Source organism: Typopeltis vanoorti, chromosome 25 (genome assembly GCF_054136105.1).
Source record: "Typopeltis vanoorti isolate ZY-2024b chromosome 25, IOZ_Tvanoo_1.0, whole genome shotgun sequence".
NCBI classification, from domain to species: Eukaryota; Metazoa; Arthropoda; class Arachnida; order Uropygi; family Thelyphonidae; genus Typopeltis; species Typopeltis vanoorti.
The window spans coordinates 36667986-36694410 of NC_143573.1; the positions used below are offsets into that span (position 1 = coordinate 36667986).

Sequence of the window (26425 nt, forward strand, 5' to 3'; positions counted from 1 at the left end):
CACAAGAATCCAATATTTTCAGTATTCTCTACATAGAAATTTATGCAAATCTTTATGATGAAATATGATTTGTTAGTTGTCTCTTCTCTTGTCTCAAAAATTACTTCTTTACCAGAATCTTCAGTGAGATTTTAAACAGAACAAAAGTTGGACTTCTCAGTTTTTCCATTTAAAATGTGTTGACATTACTATTTGAAATTGTTTACCATTCAAGAAGTTTAATGCTAAATACTGCATCTTTATCTTCACTTTTTTCATCCTTATTGTTTGTATAAATCACCCGATAGTTATTATATAGAAGCATCTCATTTATTTTAATCTTTCAACTGTAACTGTTTCCCTATTTTGGACAGTAGTTCATGTTGATTTTCTGTTATATAATATACAGTAGCTCTACCAAGTACTAAATGTTAGAAATGGTTAATTTTAGAAGAAACTGAAATGGTAGTTGAAAATTACATCTCTTTAAAAAAATCTATTAGCTCCATACCGTAAATCAGTAGAATCCACTTATACCTATTCCTACTTTTCATACAATTAGCAGTTAGTCTGACCTATTTCACTGGTGTTCTAGGCATCTGATTACTTTTGAGAATAGCAAACAAATATTGAACACAAAATTTGCAAAAAGAGATAATTGAGAGTTTATTTTTCACTTGGTTAGGCTATAATAAGTTTAGTTTAATTCTTTATCCAAGTGTGAGCAAACAAAGTTTGCGCCTGAAAGTATCTTTAGGACTGGGGTAAAGTAGTGCAACACCAGTCTGATAAAGATTCCACTTCCCAGGCTGATAAAGAATTTTTGGCTAGCAAAGGATGGTAAACCAGGTTTTTAAAAAGGAATGTACTTCATAATGTGAAGATTACAGGCGAGGTTGCAGCAGCAGATGAAGAAGCAGCCAAAAATTTTCAAGAGAAGTTAGCCAAAATTATTGAAGATGGTGGATATTGTCCCGATCAAGTGTTTAACGCTGATGAAACAGGATTGTTTTGGAAGAAAATGCCTAGTCGAACTTACATTGCAAAGTCTGAGAAAAAAGTAAGTGGGTTTAAAGCAAGCAAAGATCAAGTAATGTTGTTACTTTGTAGCAATGCATCAGAAGATTGAATGTTGAAACCCCTCTTAATAAATCGATTTCTAAGACCATGTGCTCTAAACGGCAAAGATCTAAAACAGCTGCAGGTACATTGGACGGTTAATACAAAGGGCTGGGTAACAACTGCTGTATTTACTGAATGTTTCAATAATTGCTTTGTACCAGAAGGGAAAACATACAAGAAGTAAAAAGCTCTCGATTTTAAAGTTTTATTAATTGTTGACAATGCACCAAGTTATCCGCATTTAGAACATTCAATAGTGCTTTTTCCACCCAATACAACAAGCATTATTCAGCCATTAGATCAAGGCATAATTGCTACTTTTAAAAAATATTACGTTAAGCACACTTTTCAACTTATATTGGATAAACTAGAAAATGAATCATTAACAGTAACTGACGTTTGGAAAAAAAACAGCTTGACCATCTACATTATCAGCTGAGATCATTACATTGGCACATGAAATTGGTGGAGAAGGTTTTGATACATTTAGCCAGAATGATGTAGACTAATTGCTTGTGGATAATGCCTTAAGTGATTATGATATTATTGGATATCGATGAACTTTAGATATCGTTGAAGATCCAGAAAACGATAGTGAAGCGGAAGAAAAACCTATCCCTCTCACTGCAAATATAATTCGACGCGATCTTGATCTGTGTGATAAATTGGAAAATCATTTTCTTGTTAATGACACAAATTCTGAACTAGCTTTTAAATTCCAACGTGAGCTGAAGAGCTGTATGTCTGGATATTGCGAGCTGTATAAAAAATTAGTGAAATCATCATCGCAAAATTTAATCACTGATTACATTGTCAGAAGAAAAAAATCAGCACAGAACGAGGGTGAAGCTAATTCTGTTTGTGAAGAACCATTGCCTTTACCATGCAGATCTGATGCGCTGACTATTATCTCTTCTGGTGATGAAAGTGATTTCGCACCAGTTCGCAAACGTTGCCGAATATTGTCTAATAGCCATGATAATTCTGATGACAAAATGTAAAAAAAAAAAAAAAAATGTTACTTTTCAATAAAATTAAATGAATAAAGCTTTAAAACAAATGTAGGCTTTTTTATTTTCCTGAATTTTCATAAACTTTTTTTATGCGATTTTAAGTTTATTTTAATTCATAGCTTCGGTTTTATGCGGTTTTAGAAAATTATGGAATGTATCCCTAATTTTTCAACATAAGTTTAGGTCTTTTTTGTGCAATTTTTTTATATGCGGCTTCCTGTGGAACGTATCTACTGCATAAAAAGAGACTCGACTGTATATCACTATAATGACTGCTCACTATACTGTCCATGAAATTCTCAAGTTTTGTTGGATAGTCTTAGCACGTCTGTTTTATAATTTGGACTTTACTTGAAGCGATTTATTTGATCACTTCGAGTTACCTTTGTAGACATCATCTTAATAATAATGAGGAATTCAATGACAAGACATCAAAGACGATTTACTGGCTGACTATACATTTTTACACGCATTCATCAAGTTAGAATACCTCTAACTTAGAGATATAGTATACCTCTAATTTACGTATATAAAATTTAAGTTTATTTGGTATTTCTTTCAAAATAGGCTTATATTTGTTCATTTTAATAAGTAACACTAAACTAATAATTTTTTTATCCAATTTTTTAGCTTAATTTTGAACATGATAGCCTTCTTCTTTACTCTGTAGAGGCAGGATTTAGCCAAGAATGGGTTATGATAATACAGAGCACTGTCAGGTAATTTTATATAATTGCTCTAACATTAGGTTATTAATAAAGTACAATTTTTTTTTTCATAATTATATTGTGATACTATGGATTTAATTCCATAAGGGCAGTTTGTGTTTTGGTAAAGATATCTATTTAATTCTTATTCTTAAATGCATATGAAAGAATTCCCCAAAACTGTTATGAGAAATGTTTTGCAATTTGGTTGGAAAGACCTGATGAGGAAAGGAACATTTATGGTTGAAGATGAATTAACCAGTGTTATACAGAGGTGGTTATAAAGAGAAGGCTCAGAAAAGAAGAGAGTGGAAGGAAAGTTTCTGCTACTAAAAGAAGAACCTGCTCAATTGCAGAATACTAAAGAAGAAGATACAGAGGTGGTAGGGTTTTTTAATCCAGAAACTGAGTTTTTCATCCCATAGATTTTATCAAAAAAAATAGACATTTGAAAGGCAATTTCACCAACCATTGAAACCTAAGGTGTGCAGTAACCATAATAAAAATGCTTAGAACAAATAAAATACACTATAACTTCAATATCAGATTGTGTCACAGGTAAAGAAAATTTCACAATTATAAGTGATTGTTGCCACACCCTATGTCCACACACAGTTACAAATTTCTATGTCTCATCTACATATAGAATGTTTTTCAACCACTGATTTTCCTTTAATATATTTAAAATTTATAAATTTAAATATTTATAAATCCTAGGATGCCTTTTATTCCCAAAAGAGACTAGGCAGAACTCTTTTAGACAACACTGACTGACTTTTGAAGTTGATAGACAGCTCATCACCCCTTATTTGTCATCCATAGCTGAGTTCATTGCTATTGATGGATTTAAAGATTTCAGGGCAAGAGTATAAGTAGGCAACTGTTGTCATCTCATGTTCCTAATCATATTATTTTTAAAATATCAAGAGTTCTATGATTGATTTATATATACATGTAAATTTTTACTGCTATAAATATTGTAGCATAGTTCTATACATCACAAAAAATGTATGCATATTACTCTACATCTACATAATCTGTGTTACTTGACTGGGAGACATAAGGGTTGCTCTGAACAACAACAAAAAAAGTATGTTTTTAGTTAAATAACAAAAATTAAACTTAATTTTTTTAATTATAAAGAAATTAAAAAACAATGTTATTTTTATTTCAGTAATATTAAGTCTATAGTTTATTCTGTGATTTTTCAAGTTTTGTTGTTTTTCTCCCACACAATGAAACATTTGTTTAAGTTATTCTAAGTTTAGTATTTTTGCCTAGCTGTTTTCTTATCCAATGGGCCCCTTATCTGTATGAATGCTATTTTGCTTTTGTAATTATATTTACAATGTAAATAAGATTAAGAATTGTGTAATTAGAATAATCATAATTATACTAATTATGTGTATGTGATTACATAAAAAAACTAATGCCTTTTTAATTCTCAGAGAGGTAGTGAGTAAGTAGGCAAGGGCGTTTTAGCTCTAACTTTTGGATACTTGAGGGGGGGCAGTTGATCTCCACCCAAACTATCAGTGATATTAAATAGCATTTGGTGAAGAGAGTACAGCAGACATCTGCCACCATCTTGTGGTTCTAACCAAATGTATTATTGTCTGAATTATATAATTTCATGTAATTATAGCCTAATTAGACATGATTAGAATTCTGAGATAACAAAATTTTTATTTTGTTTCATTATCACCTTTTGTTAACTTGTTACTTTTTTTTACATTGATTTTTATTGTGCTTGCTAAGCTTTTATCTATAATTATAAATCAGTAATAGTATCATACTAATTGCATGTATATAATTCCATTTGTATTTAGCTTAATTACATGTCATTAGACTTCTGAGGTAACAGAAACTTGTTCTATGTTTTCTGTTTCATTATCGCCTTGTATCTGGGCATCTGCCACACCTGTTCATCTGCTCAGTAGAGGGTATAGCGTGATTCATCACTCCATAACAGAGCTTTCCAAGCTTCCATTTACCACTATATTACTTTTTTGCACCACTGAAGATGGCACAACATGTTGGTGCTGCGGGACTTGCATATTGCGATCCTACTATGAAAACCCATGTTGTGAGCCTTACTTCTGAATGTTTTTGTGCAGATTCGTGTTCCAATCTATGCCCAGAGCTTTGCTTTTAGTGTGCTGCTGAATGCAGAGTTCTGGGCCTGACAAATGGCAGTTTTTACATATTATCCTTCATTGCACCCTGCAGTCATATTTGGTGAGTTTGTTCAGTCATCCACTGCAGGTAGCACTTGCAGTTAACTCCCTGCCCTTCCATTTCAGTATGGTGTCACTGATTGTTGACTTGGGATGGCCCAATTTGTCAACAATTCGCTGAACAGATAAGTCTGCAACATAGCATCCTATCACTCACAATGTCTCTTTCAAACTCTGTCAGTTCCTTTCTTGCAGTTATTTCACTTGGACACAGTTGCACTGACTTGACAATATCATATTACTCCAATTTATACCAGATACAAATATGACTCATTACATGGCATGATGCACCCTGCCTATGGGGGCGGAGGTGTCCGTTGACTTTTTTTCCCAAAGCACTGTATGTTCTTTCCACGGATAGTCCAGTTATTCCCATAGTGTTTATTTGATCTGTGCAAGAACTATTTTCTGAAAATTTCTTATTCTCTCTTATCAACTTATCTCTTATCCTTTTCTTTCTTATCAAATTTATCAAATATTTTATTTTCTGTTAAAATAAGTCTTGTAAATATCTTAAGGAACAGATAAAAGGCTAATCCCTCCCCAGTTATCTCATATGATTAAATCTGTTTTAATTATATACCGGCCTAGTTAGCTGAGTGGTTAGCATGCCCACTCTTCAAACAAAAAGTTGCAGGTTTAAATCTGTGGGAATGAAAATTTTGTTAATAGTCTTGTATGTGAGAGATGAATTTCAGTGACTGATGTGAAATTGCCTCCTGCCTGTCTCCTGCTTATTGTAAACCTGAATTGTATTGAAGAGGTTTGGTCTAGAGCAGGTCTTTACAGTCTGTACAACAATAAAAACACACACCAAAAAAATGAAATTAATAAAAAATATAACATATTACATAGTAATGTGAACTCTCAATAGTAATGTGAACTCTATTATGGGTATTAAACCTTTCATGAGTGGGGATTTATATAAAAATATCATCATCAAATTCCTGCCATGTACCCTCAAGGGGTGTACAGGATATGATAGTTCTACATGAAAAAAAATTACATCATTACTAACTTCCTATCTACAATTTTCCTCCAAATCAGTCTGTTACTTGTCAAGACTCCAACATTATCAGATCTTATATTTCTATCATCTAAGGCACTTTGTATTGCATCAATCCACCTATATCTTGGTCTTCCTCTGGGTTGTTTTGCTGCCAACCTGGCAGAGAACACTTGTTTTGATAATCTTTCCTCACCCATTCTGTTTAAGTGACCATACCACTTGAGATTAGCTCTGCTAACGCATTCCTGGATGCTGACAATGTCAAGTTCTTTCCTAATAGCCTCGTTTTTAATATGATATTGCCATTGATGCCATCTGTTCATGCCTCTAATCTTTCTCAGGACTCTCATATCTGCAGTCTCTAGTCTTTGGTCAAGTGTTTTACTTCTGACCCAGCTTTCAGATCCATAAGTTAAAACTGGTTTGAACACTGTCTTGTATACAGCTAATTTAGTGTTCTGACTAATTTCTCTTATTCCATATGAATTTATTCAATATTGACTTCCCACCATACCAGCTTTGCTGATTCTGTTGTCCATTTCTAAATTTAATTTACCATCTTCAGTAAAAATTGTGCCTAAGTAGCTGAAATGCTTTACTTGTTCCACAGGTTCTCCATTCACAACACAGTTGACATTTTCAATGATTCTGCCTATTTTCATTGTCTTTGTCTTTTTATTGCTGACCTTCATACCATATCTATTACAAGAGCTATTCAATTTAATCGGTGAATCTTGCAGACTTGTAGCAGATTTATTTAGAAGAATAACATCATCTGCATAAAGCAAAATCATGTTTAATACCACTTTCCTTCATAATGTGATCCATATAGATAATGAATAACAGAGGGGATAATGTACATCGTTGTCTCACACCAGATTTAACATTAAACCATCTTCCTGTACTTCCTTGAATTCTAACTACTGACTTACAACTCAAATAAAGTCTAAGTATTGCTTGATATAATGCCCCATTGACATCATATAACTGTAGCATATTGAATAGCTTCTCTCTTGGCACCTTGTCATATGCCTTTTCCAAATCGACAAAACTTAAATACAGATCTGTGTTATATTCCCATGCTTTCTCGACTATTTATCGTAAAGTGAAGATCTGATCCTGACAGCCGCTTGGCCTGAATCCAGCTTGTTCTTCACCAAGCTTTTCTTCCACAATTCTTCTCAATTGTTTCTCCAGTATACTTGCATAGATCTTGCCAGGAACACTCAGTAGGGAAATACCTCTGTAATTCTCACATTCAGTTTTATTTCCCTTTTTATATATGGGTACTATGAGAGCTCTACTCCAATCATCTGGAATTCGTCCCTTTGTCCAGGATTTCTGAACTATGCAGTGCAGCCACTGTAAGACTTATACCACCATACTTCAGCATTTCTGGTCGAATATCATCTACTCCTGCTGCCTTTCCACATTTCAAGCCTTTGATGACTTTTTCTACTTCAAGTATGTATATGTATTCCTGACTGCATGCCTGGTCAGTGTTTTTTTACCACTGTGCTATCATCACTGCTTGTTTCATTTAGCAATTTTTCAAAGTAATTACTCCATACTTCAAGGATATCTTTTTCTACCGTTTTCATGTCACCTTTATCATCTCTAATTCCTTTTACAGCACTCTTTCCTCCATTCCTAAGCTTCTTCAACAACCTCCAGAATATTTTGCCACCTTCTTGATATTTATTTTCTATATTCTTGCCAAAGTCCTCCCATGACTTTTGTTTAGCTAGTTTTACACAGTGTTTAGCATTCTTGCATTGGTCTCTGTATTCTCTAAAAGCAAAAGCTGACTTATTTGACAGGAATTTTTGATATGCTTTCTTCTTTTCCTTCACTGCCTCTTTAACTTCCTGTGTCCACCAGGGAGTTCTGATTTTTTTATCCTTGCAGACAACCTCACCACATGCCTCTCTGGCAGAATCAATCAATGTTTTCTTCAGAGTTTGCCACTGAATCTTCAAGGTTTGATTCCTGTTCTCAATCTCTTTCATTTTTTCTTCAATAATCTTTATTGAAGATGTGGAAAGGAACTGGAATAGATTATATTTGACTTGATCTGCTCAAATATAGCAGTATAAAAGTTTTGAATTTTTTGCACTGCATAATTCAGTACTGGTCAGAAGGCCAAATTCCAGATAATTTACAGGACTCTCATAGTACCTGTCCATAAAGGGAAGTAAAACAATGTAAGAATTACAGAAAAAATTTATTATTGTTATTACATGGTACCTCGAGGGAGTTCAATGACTCGTCAAGGGAGGGCACCTACTCTACAACTCTCTGCCTCCACCACTCAATTCACCAACTACAACGAACCACAATTACAATTATCTACACCAGTGCCATCTACCACCCACCACTACTAGTATTTTCACAAACATCCATGTCCATGGCAGGATTCAAATCCACAGCCTTTTGGCTGGAGAGCGGATACACTAACCACTCAGCCAACCAGGCTGGCTGTCTTACCTAGAAAGCATTTTCCTAAATGCTTTCCAGGTAAGACATATGCAGGTATACTTGAGACTAAAAAAATTATAGAAGACAAATTAAAGAACCAGCTGGGTTTTGGGATAAATAGAAATTGTAAGGATCAGATTTTCACTTTAAGACAAATAGTTGAGAAATCATTAGAATATAAGGAGCTGATTTAAATTTTGTAGATCTGGAAAAGTCATATGACAAGGTGCTATATGAAAAGCTATTCAAAAGTCAGTTATACAGTGTTAATGGGACATTATACAGACCAATATATTATTATTATTATTACTACTACTACTACATCACACCTCCAGGGAGTCCAAAGACTCATCGAGGGAGGGCATCTACTCTACAACTTTTCATCTCACCACTCCACCAACCTTCATCAGCTAACACCATCTACTGCCGACTACCACCACTAGTACTTTCACAGACAATCACAACATCCATGCCCACGGCGGGATTCGAACCCGCAGCCTTTTGGCTGGAGAGCGGATACGCTAACCACCCGGCCAACCAAGGCCGGCATAACTTAATATAGACTATATAAAGTTAAGTCAGCAGTTAAAATTCAAAGATATAGAGATAAATAGTTTGATGTAAAATCAGTAAGACAAGTGTTCACGCTATCTACACTTATTCATCATCTATTTGGATTCACACTATGAAGTAAAGCTACATTAAATCTGATATCAAAACTGGCAATGTTAATATCAGCTCATTACCTTATGCAGTGATATAATGCCATTAAATTCAGTACCAGCAAACTGAATAACTGCTGTGACAAATTTGGTATGAAAATTATTAACAAAAAATTCAGATGATGAGCACAGGCAGAAACATTGAAAACAGCCTGTATTCTGAATATAGAATCTACTGAAAAAGTAAAATATTTCAACTATTTAGGTACACTTTTTAGGAAAGATGGCAAATTAAATTATGCAAATAGATAATAGAATAAATAAAGTTGGTATCATTGGGAATCAACAAGATAAACTTATATGGAAGAGAGAGAAATTAGTCAAAACAAAAAGTAACTGTATTCAAGAAAGTGTTCAAATCAACTTTAAGAATCTGAAAGCTAGGTTGGGGGGAGGAACACTTAATAATTGACACTATAGATATGAGAAAAAAGACTAGACAACAGTTTTAAGAAAAATTATGGTCACCTAAACAGAATGGGAGAGGAAAGGTTTGCAAAAAAGTGTTTAATGTCAGAATATATGTGTATATTTAGTGGATTCTGGATAATTGGGTCACATTGGGACTAGCATAATATGGCCCAATTAAGAAACTTTCCCAATTACACAGAGTTGCACATAAAGAGTTTATAAGACATGAGACAAAAGTTTAGACAAGTTTTTCATTTATTGAGTAAGCAATTTCCATCAAAATAATTTAATTTATATCTGTATTAAACACACACATGCAGTTCATGACTAGGAATTCACTGAGTGTAGCATGTTTGTTTTTAACTACAATTGAACAAAATCAGTGCAGGTATCTAGCATCTAAGATCTGTTTTTCAAACTGCTCAAAGTATAGAATGACCATTTGTGGTGAATAATCCATCCAACTTTAACAAATATGGTTGTATTGTGTTATGTGTCATCCAGTCTCATAATAATGGTTGTACCAAAATAAATCATGAAGACCTCTTAACTTAATGTAGAGTAGAGGTCTATTTTCCTGATGTAATATGGCTGCATAGCCATATTACATCAAGGAAATGAAATTTCAGGGTGCTTTCCTGACACTCTAGGCTCCTCATTCTTCTAAAAATATGATTTCTTTAAAAATCTTTCTATAAAATGATAGAAAATATCACTTTTGTTCAAAGATGCAATATGAATCTGATGTATAATTATTCATTTTTCTTATGCTTTACATGTCTAATCAGGCTATTCTTTAATATTTAGGCATTGAACCATGTATAAGTATTTTTATATATATATATAGGAAGCTTCAAGAACAACAACAGCAGTTTATTCAAAAAGAGAACAAAAATAAATTGCCTCCTTTAAAGAGAGCAGTACTTGTTCGTCGACAGTGTAGTCAACCCCAGATGGAAAGAAACTCGAGCATAAGGAGAAGTGTTAGGCAAAAAGAGGTGAATATATTGCTTAAGTATTAGCATGGAAAGAGTCTCATTTAATGAATTTTTCAAGAATGGAATTTACCTGAAAATAACTTGAAAAGTTATTTTCAGGTATATAATAGTTTATTAATGTTTCTTTTGTTAAAGAAATTTCATACCAGAATTTTTCAGTTCAAATTTACAGGTTAAACGTGATGCAACATATAGTTTCTTTTATATCCTCAAGGAGTCTATTATTATGGGTCAGCAATTAAGACACAGCCCCACTATCTTATCAACAATTTACTTATGATATTTTTATCAATACTGATTTTAAAAAAATAATTAAATGGATTATAGAAGTAAATTTAAATTTGTTTGGTGAATGATTACATGTGCAATCATGGTTAAACCAAATTGTGAGAATTTGAACATATCTTTTGAAAACTATTCTCAACTTTTGAATTGTTTATTCAAAATTTATAAATGGCTGTAAATTATTTATAAATACAACCTATACCTAAAGCCATTTCCTACACATTGCTTATTAAATAATTTAAGGAATTTACAACGTACACAGGATATAAATTAAATTAAACTTTAATCTATATTTCTAATATTTCGGCAACATCACTTTGCCATCTTCACAGGAACTTAAAATAAAGACACATGCACGCAGGCACTACACACAGTAAATGATGACGAAGCAGGAAGCTATTGTTTCGTGAAATTTGAAAACCCATACACTGCAGATACATTCACCAACAATCCCCCGCTCCAGAACAATATGGAATTATTAAGACGCTACACAACAGGGCTAAACTTATCTGTTCAAATGACAATGCCCTAACCACAGAACTAAACCACATCCTCAACACTTTCTTAGCCAATGGCTACCCCCCCCCCAAAAAAAATCCAGAAAATATTGAAACCATTAAACCACAACCCCCCCCCCCCCTTCACAACAAGGATTACTCTAAATCCATTACCATTCCCTACATCCGAGGCACCTTGGAAAAAATTACCAAAATCCTAAAAAACGTGACTTGATTTCGTGTTACAGCCCATATAGAAAATTGGTGTCCCTTATCTGCTCCACTAAAGACCAACCACTTCCCCTAGACCTACCTAGTGTTTACCAGGTCCCTTGCAGGTATAAGCTGTCCTACTTTGGCCAAACAGGCAGGACAAGAAATATCAGAATTTCAGAACAGAACACAAGGACTACATCTGGTTTCACCAGTACAGCCACTCTGGTCTTGCAGACCATGCTCTGAATACACGCCACAGAATACAGTGGAAGAAAGCCACGGTAATACACCATAGTAAATTCAAATTTGAAAGGCTATTCATGGAATCAGCCTCAGCTCTAAGAAACAGTCCAAACCTCAACCAATTTGGTTGCATGAGACTGTCCCAAATTTGGGAGACTTACATCAGAAGACCTTCAGCCCAACAGCCAAAAATACATACATAGCCCACTAGGGGGCACCATCAGGACTTTTAGGAGAAACAATAGCTTCCTGCTTCATCCTCATTTACTGTGTGTAGTGCCTGCATGAACGTGTCTTTATTTTAACACGTTCGCTGCCACGCTACTCGGGCCTAATTTGTTACCGTAAGGCAAGCAATTTTACTTCTTCAAGTTCAGTACGGGTAATCAACATAAGAGTATATTCGTAGTTGGCTTGTGAGGCTCATATACCATCTACGAGTATTCGCTGCTAGCTCCGCAAGGCAAGCGTTTGCACGTCTTCAAGGTCAGTATGGGTAATCTTGTTGCCGGTGGCTTACCACTGGCAACGAGATTACCCGTACTGACCTTGAAGCAACTAAATTGTATTCTTATCGGATTAAACCAATATAGAAATGATGGTACAACATGACAAAATTTCATGTCGGCTGGGGCATCGCCTGGTTAACCAAGGCCCAGTTGTTTTCAGAACCAGGGCGAACAGCGAAAGGTCAGCTACTGGAACAAATCTGACAGCACACCCCAACTCAACATCGCCAGATTTAAATAGATTGGTACTATCAACATAAGAATCCTGAATGGCAAAGAAATGGAGCTAGCTGAAGAATTAGATAAGTATCAGATCAACATAATAGGGGTGACTGAAACAAAAAAAGACGAAAACTGGTGAGTTCTTTCTGAGCAATAAATAAAAAATGTTATATTCAGGAAATGACAATCAAGGAAAAGAAGGAGTAGCCATAGTATTCAACACTAAATACGAGGCTAACCTTCTTGAATGACAGGCAGTCTCAAGTAGAGTGATGTGGGCAAATATCAGAATGGGGAATTGGACAATGAGACTTATTTGTGCCTATGGTCCCACAGAAGGTTCTACTAAGGTAGAAATGGAGGAATTTTTTGATGCTTTAGAAAAAGTAACTGACACAATGAAAAAGGAAAAGTTGTTTCTTGTTGGGGATCTAAATAGCAGAGTAGGAAATGATTGTCAGACATACAAAAATACTTTGGGAAAATTTGGAGAAAAAAGCAGAGCTAATAATAATGGCAAATACCTGTTGGATTTTTGCTCAGGACATGGACTAGTTATTACTAACACCATGTTCCAACATAAAAATGTGCACAAATTCACATGGAGAGAAGAGGCAAGGAATAAGAAAAGTCTTTTTGGCTATGTTATTGTTGATAGTGATGTTTTCTCCCTGGTGCAGGACACCAGAGTGTACAGAGGATTTGAAATTGGAAGCGATCACTATTTAGTCTTGAGCAGGATAAAATTAAATTTCATATTGAAAAGAATAACATGTTAGAAAGTTTTAAAGCGAATAAAAGTTGAGCAGCTCTCAGATGTGACCTGTAGACTAAAATACACAAAGATTATTGAAGAAAACATTAAAGAGTTTGAGAACAGGAACCAAACCTTGCAGATTCAGTGGCACGCCTTGAAGAAAACCCTCATTGATTCAGCCAGAGAGGCATATGGTGAAGTTGTCTGCAAGGATAGAAAAATCAGGACTCCATGGTGGACACAGGAAATTAAAGAGGCAGTGAAGGAAAAGAAGAAAACATATCAAAAGTTCCTGGCAAATAAGTCAGCTTTTGCTTTTAGAGAATACAGAGACAAATGTAAGAAAGCGAAAACTTTGTAAAACTAGCTAAACAAAAGTCATGGGAGGAATTTGGTAAGAACATAGAAAATAAATATCAAGAAGGTGGTAAGACATTCTGGAGGTTGTTGAAGAAGCTTAGAAATGGAGGAAAGAGTGCTGTAATAGGAGTTAGAGATGATAAAGGTGACATGAACACAGGAGAAAAAGATATCCTTGAAGTATGGAGTAATTACTTTGAAAAATTGCTAAATGAAACAAGCAGTGATAGCACGGTGTTAAAAAAAACACTCAGCAGACATGCAGTCAAGAATGCATCTTCTTACTTGAAGTAGAAAAAGCCATTAAAAGTCTGAAATGTGGAAAGGCAGCAGGAGTAGATGATATTCGACCAGAAATGCTGAAGTATGGTGGTATAAGAGTCTTACAGTGGCTGCACTGCATGGTTCAGAAATCTTGGACAGAGGGACAATTCCAGATGATTGGAGTAGAGCTCTCATAGTACCCATATATAAAAAGGGAAATAAAACTGAATGTGAGAATTAGAGGTATTTCCCTACTGAGTGTTCCTTCCAAGATCTATGCAAGTATACTTGAGAAACGATTGAGAATAATAATGGGAAAAAAATCTTGGTGAAGAACAAGCTGGATTCAGGCCAAATAGAGGCTGTCCGGATCAGCTCTTCACATTATGAAAAATAGTTGAGTAGACATTGGAATATAACAAAGATCTGTATTTAAGTTTTGTCGATTTGGAAAAGGCATATGACAAGGTGCCAAGAGAGAAGCTATTCAATATGCTACAGTTATATGGTGTCAATGGGGCATTATATCAAGCAATACTTAGTCTTTATTTGAGTTGTAAGTCAGCAGTCAGAATTGAAGGAAGTACAGGAAGATGGTTTAATGTTAAATCTGGTGTCAGAGAAGGGTGTACATTATCCCCTCTGTTATTCATTTTCTATATGGATCACATTATGAAGGAAAGTGGTATTAAACCTGATATCAAAATTGGAGATGTTAATGTCAGCTCTTTGCTTTATGCAACGATGTTATACTTCTAAATAAATCCGTTACAAGTCTGCAAGATTCCCTGACTAAATTGAATAACTATTGTAATAGATATGGTATGAAGGTCAGCAATAAAAAGACAAAGACAATGAAAATAGGGAGAATCGTTGAAAATGTCAACTGTGTTTTGAATGGGGAACCTGTGGAACAAGTAAAGCATTTGACCTAATTAGGCACGATTTTTAGTGAAGATGGTAAATTAAATATGGAAATAGACAACAGAATTTACAAAGCTGGTATGGTAGGAAGGCAATTGAATAAATTCATATGGAATAAGAGAGAAATTAGTCGGAACACTAAATTAGCTATATACAAGACAGTGTTCAAACCAGTTTTAACTTATGGATCTGAGAGCTGGTCAGAAGTAAAAGACTTGAGACCACAGATATGAGAATCCTGAGAAAGATTAGAGGCATGAACAGATGGCATCAATGGTAATATCATGTTAAAAACGGGGATATTAGGAAAGAACTTGACATTGTCAGCATCCAGGAATGTGTTAGCAGAGCTAATCTCAGGTGGTGTGCTCATTTAAACAGAATGGGTGAGGAAAGATTATCAAAACAAGTGTTCTCTGCCAGGTTTGCAGGAAAACGACTCAGAGGAAGACCATGATGTAGGTGGATTGATACGGTACAAAGTGCCTTAGACGACAGAAAATATAAGATCTGATAATATTGGAGTCTTGACAAGTAGTAGACTGATCTGGAGGAAAGTTGTAGATAGGAAGTTAGTAACGATGTAATTTTTCATGTAGTACTATCATATCTTGCACACCCCTTGAGGGTACATGGCAGGAATTTGATGATGATGATGAACAATATTGTAAAATAATAACTGATTGAAACAAAATAAATTCCCAGGAATATGCAAATAACTTTGAAAATCACATCAAAATCTGCATACATGTATTTCAATTTCTTCATACAAACTCATTCTTATTTAAGCAATCAGGAAACGGTATTGTATTACATTACTGAAAAGTTAATTTTGAGTCAAGCTCTTTTTAGTGTTCCAGTTAAAATTACTCCATGATGAAAAATTTCTCTGGACATGAGAAATGTGATAATACACCTGGAAAATGGGGCGGGGGTCTTATGGTGAGATTTCAAACATTGTTGTAAAAAGCTGTTCAAGTGTCTAAACTGTTATTAAGAATTTACAAGTCAGCCAGAAATGTGTTCACCAAAGCTCAAAGTGGTCACCTTAGAGTATTAAGTGATCAAGATATTCTAGCTGTTGTAAAATGAGTCGAGTCAAATCCGAAAATACCTGCTCCAAATTTAACAATGTATTACAATGACGACGTAAGACTATGCATTCTGAGACTGTGAAGAATTCTTAGATCTAAAAGATTTAATGGTAGAGTTCCAAGAAGAAAGCGTCTAATAACCTTAACAAATCAGACAAAAGAACTTAACTTTGCCAAAGAGTATATCAACAAAGACTTTGATTTTTGGAAAACATTTCTATTTACTGATGAAAGCAAATATGATATTTTTAATCTGACAGTTGTGGAAAGATTTGGCAATGGAAATATGAAGAAATGATACCTGAAAATTTGGTTCACAAGTCGAGCTTGGTGGAAGCATTGTAATGGTGTGGGGGAACTATGGCGGTGGCTGGGGTTGGGAAATTAGTTTTCATTGAATGAAATTTCATTTCATTCAATGGATTGCCTACAATACTTGAAGATATTGAAGGCCAATTTACAGACATCTGTTGACAGCTTATAACTTGAAAGTCAGTGGATCTTTCAGCTGGATAATGATCCTAAACACATAGCCAAGATTGTCGAGGAGTGACTGCTTTATAAGATACCTGAACAGCTCCATTCACCTCTCCAGTCACTGGATTTAAATCAAATTTGAACACCTATGGGATGTACTCGAGATAAGAGTTCAAAAACATGCTATCTCTAATCGGGAATCTTTGAAGGAAGCATTAATGCAGGCTTGGTCTGAAATTACACTGGATACCACAAAATCTCTTGTGCTGTCAATGCCCAGGAGTTTACAAGCAGTGATTGAATCCAAAGGATGGCGTACATAATATTAATTTATTTTCCAGAAGTGTGAATCATGCACATTTCTAATTGTCTTTCCTTTGTATGTAGACTTTTGTGGCATACATATTTTCATTAAAAATATATTTCTTGTGTATTAGCTTGCAGAAGTCGATTTTTAGAACAGATGTGCTTGAAATTAAAACTCTCCTAGTAATTAGTTTATGGAATTAACAACGCATATAAAGTATATTAATTACAGGTAACTTTAATAAATAACTTCTATATTTCTGCAACGTCACGTTGCCATCTTCAGGAACATAAAGATATGGTATGTGAACTCAGGCACTAACAAAAGCAAATGAGGAAGAAAGCAAGAAACTAATATTGTTCCTAAAGTCCTAATGGTGCCCTCTGGTGGGCTAATTTGGTTGACTTCGCAGTTGGGCTGAAGTTCTCAAAATGTAAGTCTCCCAAATTTGGGGTAGTTTCATGCACCCAAATTTGTTGAGGTTAGGAACGTTTTTTAGAGCTGCTGAAGATTCCTGAATAATCTTTCGTATTTAAACTTGCTGCGGTGTATTATTTTTGTTTTCTTCCAACGAATTCTATGGTGGGTATCTAATGCATGGTCTGCCAGCCCAGAGCGGCTGTACTGGTGAAACCGGATGTAGTCTTTGTGTTCTGAAATCCTGATATCTTTTGTTCTGCCTGTTTGGCCAAAGTAGGACAATTTTTCCAAAGTTTCCTCTCGATATCATAGCCCTATTTTAGTTCACAATGAACTCATTCTATTTCATTTGGCAAGGAAAGTTCTACAAACAGATAGAGGGGACAGCCATGGGTTCACCACTTTCCCCACCCTTGGCCAATTTCTTTATGGAGACCTTTGAAGAGAAAGCTTTAAACTCCGCCCCACAAAAACCCACTATTTGGCTTCGTTATGTGGATGATGTGTTCGCTATTTGGCCACATGGCCCAGACTCGCTCTACTCCTTCCTAACACACTTAAACAATCAACACACCAGAGTCCAGTTAAGCTTAGAAAAAAGAGGAAAACAACACCCTCCCCTTCCTAGACACTTTAATCACCCACCAGTTTGATTGATCTTTGGTTTTCTCTGTTTACAGAAAACCCACGCATACTGGCAGATACATTCACCAGCAATCCCCTCCCCCACCTCACAACAATATGGGGTTATAAAAACACTATATAACAGGGCAAAATTAATCTGCTCAGATGACAAGGCCCTAACTACTGAACTAAACCACATCCACAACACTTTCTTAGCCAATGGCTGTAACCCCAAAAAAATCCAAAAAATACTCAAACCAGTAAACTCCCCCCCCCCCCTCCACAATAAAGATTACGCCAAATCTATCACCATCCCCTACATCCAGGGCACCTCTGAAAAAATAACCAATATCCTCAGAAAATATGACCTCACTTCTTGTTACAGACCATATAAAAAGTTGGCATCCCTTATCCGCTCTACCAAAGACCACTTCCCCTAGACCTACCTGGTGTATACCAGGTCCCTTGCAGCTGCAAATTGTCCTACTTTGGCCAAACAGACAGAACAACAAATATCAGGATTTCAGAACACAAAGACTACATCCGGTTTCACCAGTACAGCCACTCTGGGCTGGCAGACCATGCCTTAGATACCCACCATAGAATTCGTTGGAAGAAAACAAAAATAATACACCGCAGCAAGTTTAAATACGAAAGATTATTCAGGGAATCTTCAGCAGTTCTAAAAACCGTTCCTAACCTCAACAAATTTGGGTGCATGAAACTACCCCAAATGCCAAGTCAACCAAATTAGCCCACCAGAGGGCACCATTAAGACTTTAGAAACAATATTAGTTTCTTGCTTTCTTCCTCATTTGCTTTTGTTAGTGCCTGCGTGCACATACCATATCTTTATGTTCCTGAAGATGGCAACGTGACGTTGCCGAAATATAGAAGTTATTTATTAAAGTTACCTTTAATTAATATACTTTTTATGCGTTGTTAATTCCGTAAACTAATTACCAGTTATGTATGACCAACGTATAAGCCTTGCTGCTAAAACTCTCCATCTTCCAGAACAGTGGAAAATAATGGGAAGAAGGAAAAGAAACAGTGTTATCAATTGCAGAAGACATTCTAGGTAGCAAACCCAAAATAAACAAACAGTGGATAACCCAAGAAATCGTAGCTACAATAGAAGAGAAAGGAGAGGCCAAGATACTTGTAAACCATCAAAACAATGAAGAGAATAGAGAAAAATACACAGCACTAAATAAAAAATAAAATTGATAACACCTCTGCAAAAAAGCAAAAGAAAAATGGTTAGAAGAAAAAGCTAAGAAATGCCAAGAAGCATACCAATAAAACAACCTAAAATTCCTCCATGATACTATAAGAGAAATTACAAAGGAATTCTTAGCAAAAGCAGTAACAATGAGTAACAATGACTGAAACTGGGAATATTGAAGATATAAGAAAAATCTGGTCAAACCATTTTAAGACTATCTTTCACCAAGGAAACAAAACTACAATGCCAACAATAGGAGAGAATAACAACCATCCAAAAATTTTACAAGAAGAAGTTAGATACGCAATAAAACAGATGAAAAACAAAGCACTAGGCATTGATACTATCCCTACTGAACTGTGGTCATATGGAGGCAGCACATCAATAGAATATTTAACAACCCTATTCAATAAAATACTACAAACAGGAGAGATCCCAGATGACTGGAGAACTGGAAAGATCATCCCAATATACAAGAAAGGACACAAAAGAGACTGCAGAAATTACAGACCAATCAATTTACTCTTCCACACCTATAAAATATTCATAAGAATTATACAAAATAGATTAAAAAACACCTATGAAGAAATGATAGGCTAGAACAAGCTGGTTTCTGAGGAAACTATAGACCAGATTTTCATAATGTGCCAACTAGCAGCGCTCAGCTGGTAAGACCATAAAGACTTATATTGTTGTTTTGTGGATTTAAACAAGCTTTCGATAGAATCAACAGAGAAATCCTTCTTAAAGTTCTACTAGAAAAAGCAATAGACAAATATATAATACAGTTTCTGGTAAAATATTACTCTAAGACAAATGCAATAATTAAAAGGGACACACTCACAACAGAACCCATAAAGAAGGTAATAGACAATGAGCCTGGAATGAATGTCAATGGTTTAAACATAAATAATAACAAATATGCAGATGATCTCGTCCTTATTGCAAGAACCCCCAAATGAACTACAAAGGTTGATAAACAAGCTAAACGAAACCTGTAAAACATATGACATGACAATAAATATACCAAAGATGAAAGTGATGAAAATAGGGAGGAACAGAACTACCATCTCAGCCACCCTAAATGGAGAACAAATAGAACAAGTAGACAACTTCATATATCTTGAATCAAAACTAACAGAAACAATAGATGAACTCAAAACAATCAAACACAGAATAGCGATAGGATGGACCACTATGGGAAAATTACAGAAAATCTGGAAAACAAACAAGATATCTAAGCAAGCCAAAATCAGATTATATGAATCAATAATTATACCAGCAGTCATCTATGGAGCAGAAGCATGGACAGCTAAGAAAAGAGAGGAGAAAAAAACTGCTGGCATTTGAAACGAAATGCTTAAGAAAAATAAATAGAACAAGTTGGATAGAAATGAAAACACAGCACAGTCAGACAAGAATTATTGTATAAAAAGACAATAATAGAAAAAATTAGAAAACAACAACTGAGATGGTTTGGCCACACTGTACGCATAGACGCAGACAGACTTCCTAACGTCCTAGTCACTACTTTTCCAACTGAAAAAAGAAGGTCAAGAATTACTTGGCTGAAATGAATAAAGAACATCTCGGGATGCAGAACATTTTCGAACTTTTTCGAACAGCAAGGAATAGAGAAGACTGGAAGATCCTGCTCAAGAGAAGACTCAACCCATCTTAGACGAAAGAGACAAAGAAGAAGATATTAGCTTGATATTTTCTCCTTTTCTTAGGCAAACACATCTGTATATACTTAATCTTTTACTGTAACAAATGCATCACTTCTCAAATTCTTATAGTTTATCTAATAATGCTGTTTTTAAGATTGTATGTTGACTTTTGTGACTGATTGTAGATGATGAATAACAGTGGAGGTAATGTATACACCTTTGTTGCACATCTGATTTCACATCAAACCGTTTTCCTTACTTCCTTCACTTCTAACTACTGGCTTGCAACTCAGATATAGACTATATATAATGCCCCATTTACACCAAAGTTAATGTTTTGAACAGCTTTTCTATTGGCACCATATGCATTTTCCCAGCATAGAGCTTGTTTCCTTCTCCATACTTCCCTTCCACAATATTTCTTAAGTAAGTATGCTAGCATAAATCTTAACAGGAATCACACTAGGGAAATTCCTCTAATTCTCACATTTAGCTTTATTTCCCTTTTTTATTGACAGGTGTTATGAGAGGTCTATTCCTCTAATCATCTGATAATTGACTCTTTGATCAGACAACCTTCTGAATTATGCAGCATAACCCCTGCAAAACTTTGACACTTCCATGTTTTAACATTTATGATCAAATATCATTTACTTCATTTGCCTTTCCACACTTCAAGTTTTTGATGGCTTTTTCTGCTTCAAGTATTGGTATGTACTCCTGATTACTTACAAAATATTCCCCCAGATATCTAGAATATATTCAGTTTACATATCATCTTCATCACCTCTGATCTCTTTTAGTACTCTTTCCCATTTCTAAGCTTTTCAATAGCCTCCAAGAATGTTTTGCTACCTTCCTAGTATTTATTTTTCATGTTCTTACCAGTCTTCCCTTGACTTTTGTTTAACTATAATAGTTTTACACAGTGCTTTGCTTTCTCACATTTTTATCTATATTCTAAGAGCACAACCTGACTTACTTGCCAGAAATTTCCATGTTTTTTTTGTTTTTTTTTTTTTTTTTTTTTTTATACTGCCTCTTTAACTGCCTGAATCCATTATGACGTTTTGATTTTTCTATCCCCCTGCAGACCACCTCATCACATGCCTCTCTGGCTGAGTCGGTCAATCTCCAAGATTTGACTCAACTTTTTTTTTTTCTCTCTTGAATAATATTTGTGTATTTGAATATACAATTAATCTCTGAAAACTACTCAACTTTGATTCATTTTAAAATATAATAAAACTTTCTTACACAGTTTCTTTTCAATATGATATTCATATCGAAAAGAAATGATAATCACCTCAGATTTCAAATCCTCTGTATGCTATTGTCATTGTGAAGATATCACATCAACAGCATGGTCAATGAAAATTTTCTTATTTCTTGCATCCTCCCTCTCTGTATGTATGAATTTGCATGCTTCTTTATGTTGGAACGATGGTGGTAGTACTAACTTGTCTATAGCCTGAACAGAAATCCTGCAGGTACTTATTATTAGCTTTTCTCTTTGCTTCATATTTTCCCAAAACATTTCTATATGTCTGGTAATCATTTCTTACTTCACTGTTCAGATCTCTAACAAGGATCAACTTTTTCTTTGTGTCAGTTGCCATCTCTGATGCCTTGAAAAATTACTGCACTTGTTCTTTAGTATAACCCTCTGTGAGACTATAAGCACAAATAAGTCTCCTTATCCAGTTCTCCATTCTGATATTTGTCCGTATCACTACTACTTGATATTGCCTGCCATTCAAGAAGAGTATCTTCACATTTAGTGTTGAATAATAAATCACTATTAACTGAATATAACATCATGTATTTGTTGTTTAGAAGAATTGCACTAATTTTTGTTTCAGTAACACCTATTATGTTGATCTGATACTTATCCAATTCTTCTGTTAGTTCCATTTCTTTTCCATTAATGATGCCAATTGTAAACTCTGCTGATGTTGATTTTGAATTTGTTCTAGTAGCTGACTTCACTGTTTGGCCTGTATCCCTGGCAAAAACAGCAAAACCATGCTTAACTAGATCACAATCCCAGCCTGCTTGAAATCCCAAATTGCCATTCCATCCTTGTTTGCTTGGTATCCTAGTAGATACTTACTAATAAAGTGCACCATGAGAAAGTATGGATTGGGCATTAGGGCAGAAGTCCTGGTTGGTTCTCTGCATTCCTTAAAAGGCTATATGGAGATCACACCTCCCAGTTATTTAGCTTTACCCTCTTAAGCAACCCGAAGATACCAAATTAAACTTTTTTTAAAAAAAAGAGATAACAGAATAAGCAAGGCTAATATTGATAGTGAGCTTATTGAATAAGTTTATGAATTTAAAAAAAGAAAAAAAAACTGCTAAATTAGTAGACAAGATAATATTCAAACTAATTTAACTTACAGATATTGAGAGTTTTGATTAGAAATAAAACTACTGGTGAAAGTAGGGAGAATAAATATGAGTTCTAAGTAAAATTAAGGGAGGGTGGACAGATGGCATCATGTACAGAATCATACTCCTTTCTGATATATTCTATATTAGAAAGGAGTATGACATTATTAGCATTCAAGAATGCATAAGCAGAGTTCATCTTCCAAATATAGTTACTTAAACAAAAAAAGGTCGAGAAAAGAAAGTCACCATGGTTCTGTTAGTACCTTGGAAGACTAAAATGTAAGATTGGAAAAATATTGGTGAACCTGACAAATAACAGATTTAATTTGGAAGAAAAGTGTTGATAAGAAACTAGTAATAATGGAAACTTCATTATGTAGTGCAATCATAGTATCTTCTCTCTCTTCAAGGTACATATCAGGAATTGATTAACAGTGTGATAAGGTACAAAATTCAAACCATTTCTTTAGGATTTTAAGTAAATGAGCAAAATATTTTTATTAACTTGCAACACCCCAAGAACAAAATAAATATAGTAATTTATTAAATTTGCTGATATTTTAATGGATTTAAACAAGCATTCTCAGAGTACAAATAAATAAATACATAAACAATAATAATAATTTCTTTTTTTGGGGGGGGGGATTGAGAATAGATACTTAAATTGAATATGAATTGTCAATACCTAAGCCTTTATAGATGTGTAAGCAGAAATATGTTCTCTTCTAGGTAAGTGAGAAGAAAAATCAGCATATGAATCCTGAACCAAAAACTAAGTCCATATGGAAAGCAGTTAGACGCCTTACATTTAGATAAACCCTGATGACTTGTTCATGAATTATCGACAAAAATTATTTCTGTTCCTGGATGTGATCTGCAGCCCTGATGATATAATAGCCTATAAGTTTTATATTATTCCTTAATAGCATGTTATTGTTTAATATTCATAAAAAAAGTAATCCATGGAATCCATCCGTACAATGGGTACATGTTCCTTTGTTAATCATGATTCTGCACATCGTCAGGCGCTCTTCCCATTCATGCCCAGGATTTCTTTTAGTTGTTGTTGTTGAAATTTTCTGAGTGATTTCACAACACTTGTACACATTACTTTCCTTGCCTTCTGCAATTGTGAAAATTAAATTTAATTCTGAATACTGTTATTATCGTGCATCTGTAACATTACATGGTGTTAGCAATTTTAGCATGTTACTAATAGGTTATCCAAGTTTTAGCAATTCCTGTATCCACAAGAAAGCACAAGTATGTATAAATATAAAAGTTGCATTCCATGTAGTGTTAAGTGAAGCTTTATAAAAAGGAGCCAATCTCTCTCTCTGTTCTTTATGTGCTTTTTTGTTTGGTTGGCAATAATATATAGTAAAAGATTTATTCTTTCTTTTCATGTATGTGGCCTCCATCTTTCATAATGACATTTAATTTATCAAGTATGTTTTATACACTTTTCAATATTAAACTTTATCTCACTCAGTTTTAGCATTCACTTCAATCTCTTAATTAATACTGATGTTTCTTTGCTTAAAATCCTGTTAAGCTTAATATCAAATGTTATTACTGTCCTCTGCTTTTAATGTAATTAGGTGATTAATGCATAAGAAACTATTGATTATTTGTTCTTATGTATGTTATACTGTTGTGTGTGCAAGTGTTATTAAGAAATTTTCAATGTGTATTAAAATATCTTATTCTCCCATTAATTTTAATATGCTGTTACTTCATCAGTTCTTTGGCAGAAACATGACAATGCTAGGTCACAATCAGATTTTCTAAATAATGGCCTTTTCTCATTTCATTATATGATGAGTTTAGTCAGAAGTCTTGACCACATATGAATAATTTAGTTTATATGTATAAATGTGTATATGTATCACTATCCAGTGTACAACCCTTCTTTTTTTCTTTTATTTTCCTGTAACATGTGGAATAGTACAAAGTAATGCCTCCCATTTTTTTCTCCTTTTAATTTGAGAAGGGAACACAACTTTACATCTCAGTGAGTGGAGACTAGTAGTCTAATTCCACCAGAGCAAGTCTTGCCATAATTATCACATGAGTACAGCACAAGTAGTTCAAAATGGCAGCTGTTACAGATGCATGCACAAAGCAGAGAATGGTAATTGAATTCCTTACTGTGGAAGGTACGAGTTGATGTGAAATGTGTGTAAATACTATTGATGTAACCATCACTTTGTGCAAACTCCATTTGGTTTAATTGGTTTTCTTCATTCCACCAATAACCTGGATGTGGCATCCTGTAACTGACTGCTACTTTTTTGGCCCTCTGAAGGATGGCATTTAGCAGATGATGAACTGAAACAAGCTGCTTGTGAAGGACTCCAACTTTAGAGTAAAAACTTGTATGGTTTCTAGCTTAGCAATGGCAAAAGTGTATAGGGAATGATGGAGACTGTTGAAAAATGACAGAACAATCATCAATGATGGATGATTTCATGAAAGATTAATCCATGTATAAGCCATTGTTATATTTTCTGAGGGGGAAAAAAAGAAAAATAGGATGCATTACATTGAATACTGCCTCTCAGTTAAGATTTTGTGGTTTCACTGAATAGGCTACATTAAAATAAGTGGTATAATATCCCTTCAGTTATATTTTATTTCAATATTATTAAACCTCTTGAAGTATTACTGATCTAATCATTTCATTTCTTGACATTAGAACTAGGAAAGAAGCCATCTTTACTCCTTCTTTCTGACCCCCCCCACACACACAAAAAAAAAAAGCCAGCTTCCAAAAGATCGTCAATCAAGTGTATACATATGCAGTTATCTAAATATCTTTATTCTGTATTATTTTTTTAAGCAAACAGAAGCACCTAATTGTTTCATTAAATTAATTAAAAGACATTTAATACTTAATAATGAATTTGAAAGAATAACTATTGAATGCAGATGACTGATGCCGAAGTGATTGTTCAACTAATGAGCAACCTTTTAGCAAGACTATTGCTAAAAGCTATCAACCTGGTATATGCAACATTGAATTCACCACTACCTCTTCACCATATGAAGAAACTTGTGGATGAAGAGGAAGTACTAGAACCATTGCACAAACTGAATAAGAATTCTGCAATAGGAACTAATGGGATCATTATGGATGCTAAGAGTGTTCATCTGAACTGGCTATTCCCTTGACCAGGCTATATAATTTGAGTCTCAGAACAGGGAAGATTCCACAGGACTGGAAAGAATGTATGGTAATCTCATTACACAAGG

At 34.5% G+C, this 26425-nt stretch overlaps 1 protein-coding gene across 2 annotated transcripts in view; it reads left to right on the plus strand.

Annotated features, from left to right (window-relative positions):
- The window catches only part of LOC150092667 (putative protein tag-52), a 177256-nt gene extending 152372 nt beyond the window's left edge, over positions 1–24884 (plus strand). For both annotated transcript variants that reach the window (XM_090414638.1, XM_090414639.1), the window contains 3 exons: positions 2745–2833; positions 10526–10676; positions 23900–24884. In XM_090414638.1, the coding sequence (XP_090270764.1) occupies positions 2745–2833; positions 10526–10676; positions 23900–23986 (327 nt within the window). In that variant the 3' untranslated portion in view covers positions 23987–24884. The remainder of the gene's footprint in view (positions 1–2744; positions 2834–10525; positions 10677–23899) is intronic.
- The last annotated feature ends 1541 nt before the right edge of the window (positions 24885–26425 follow it).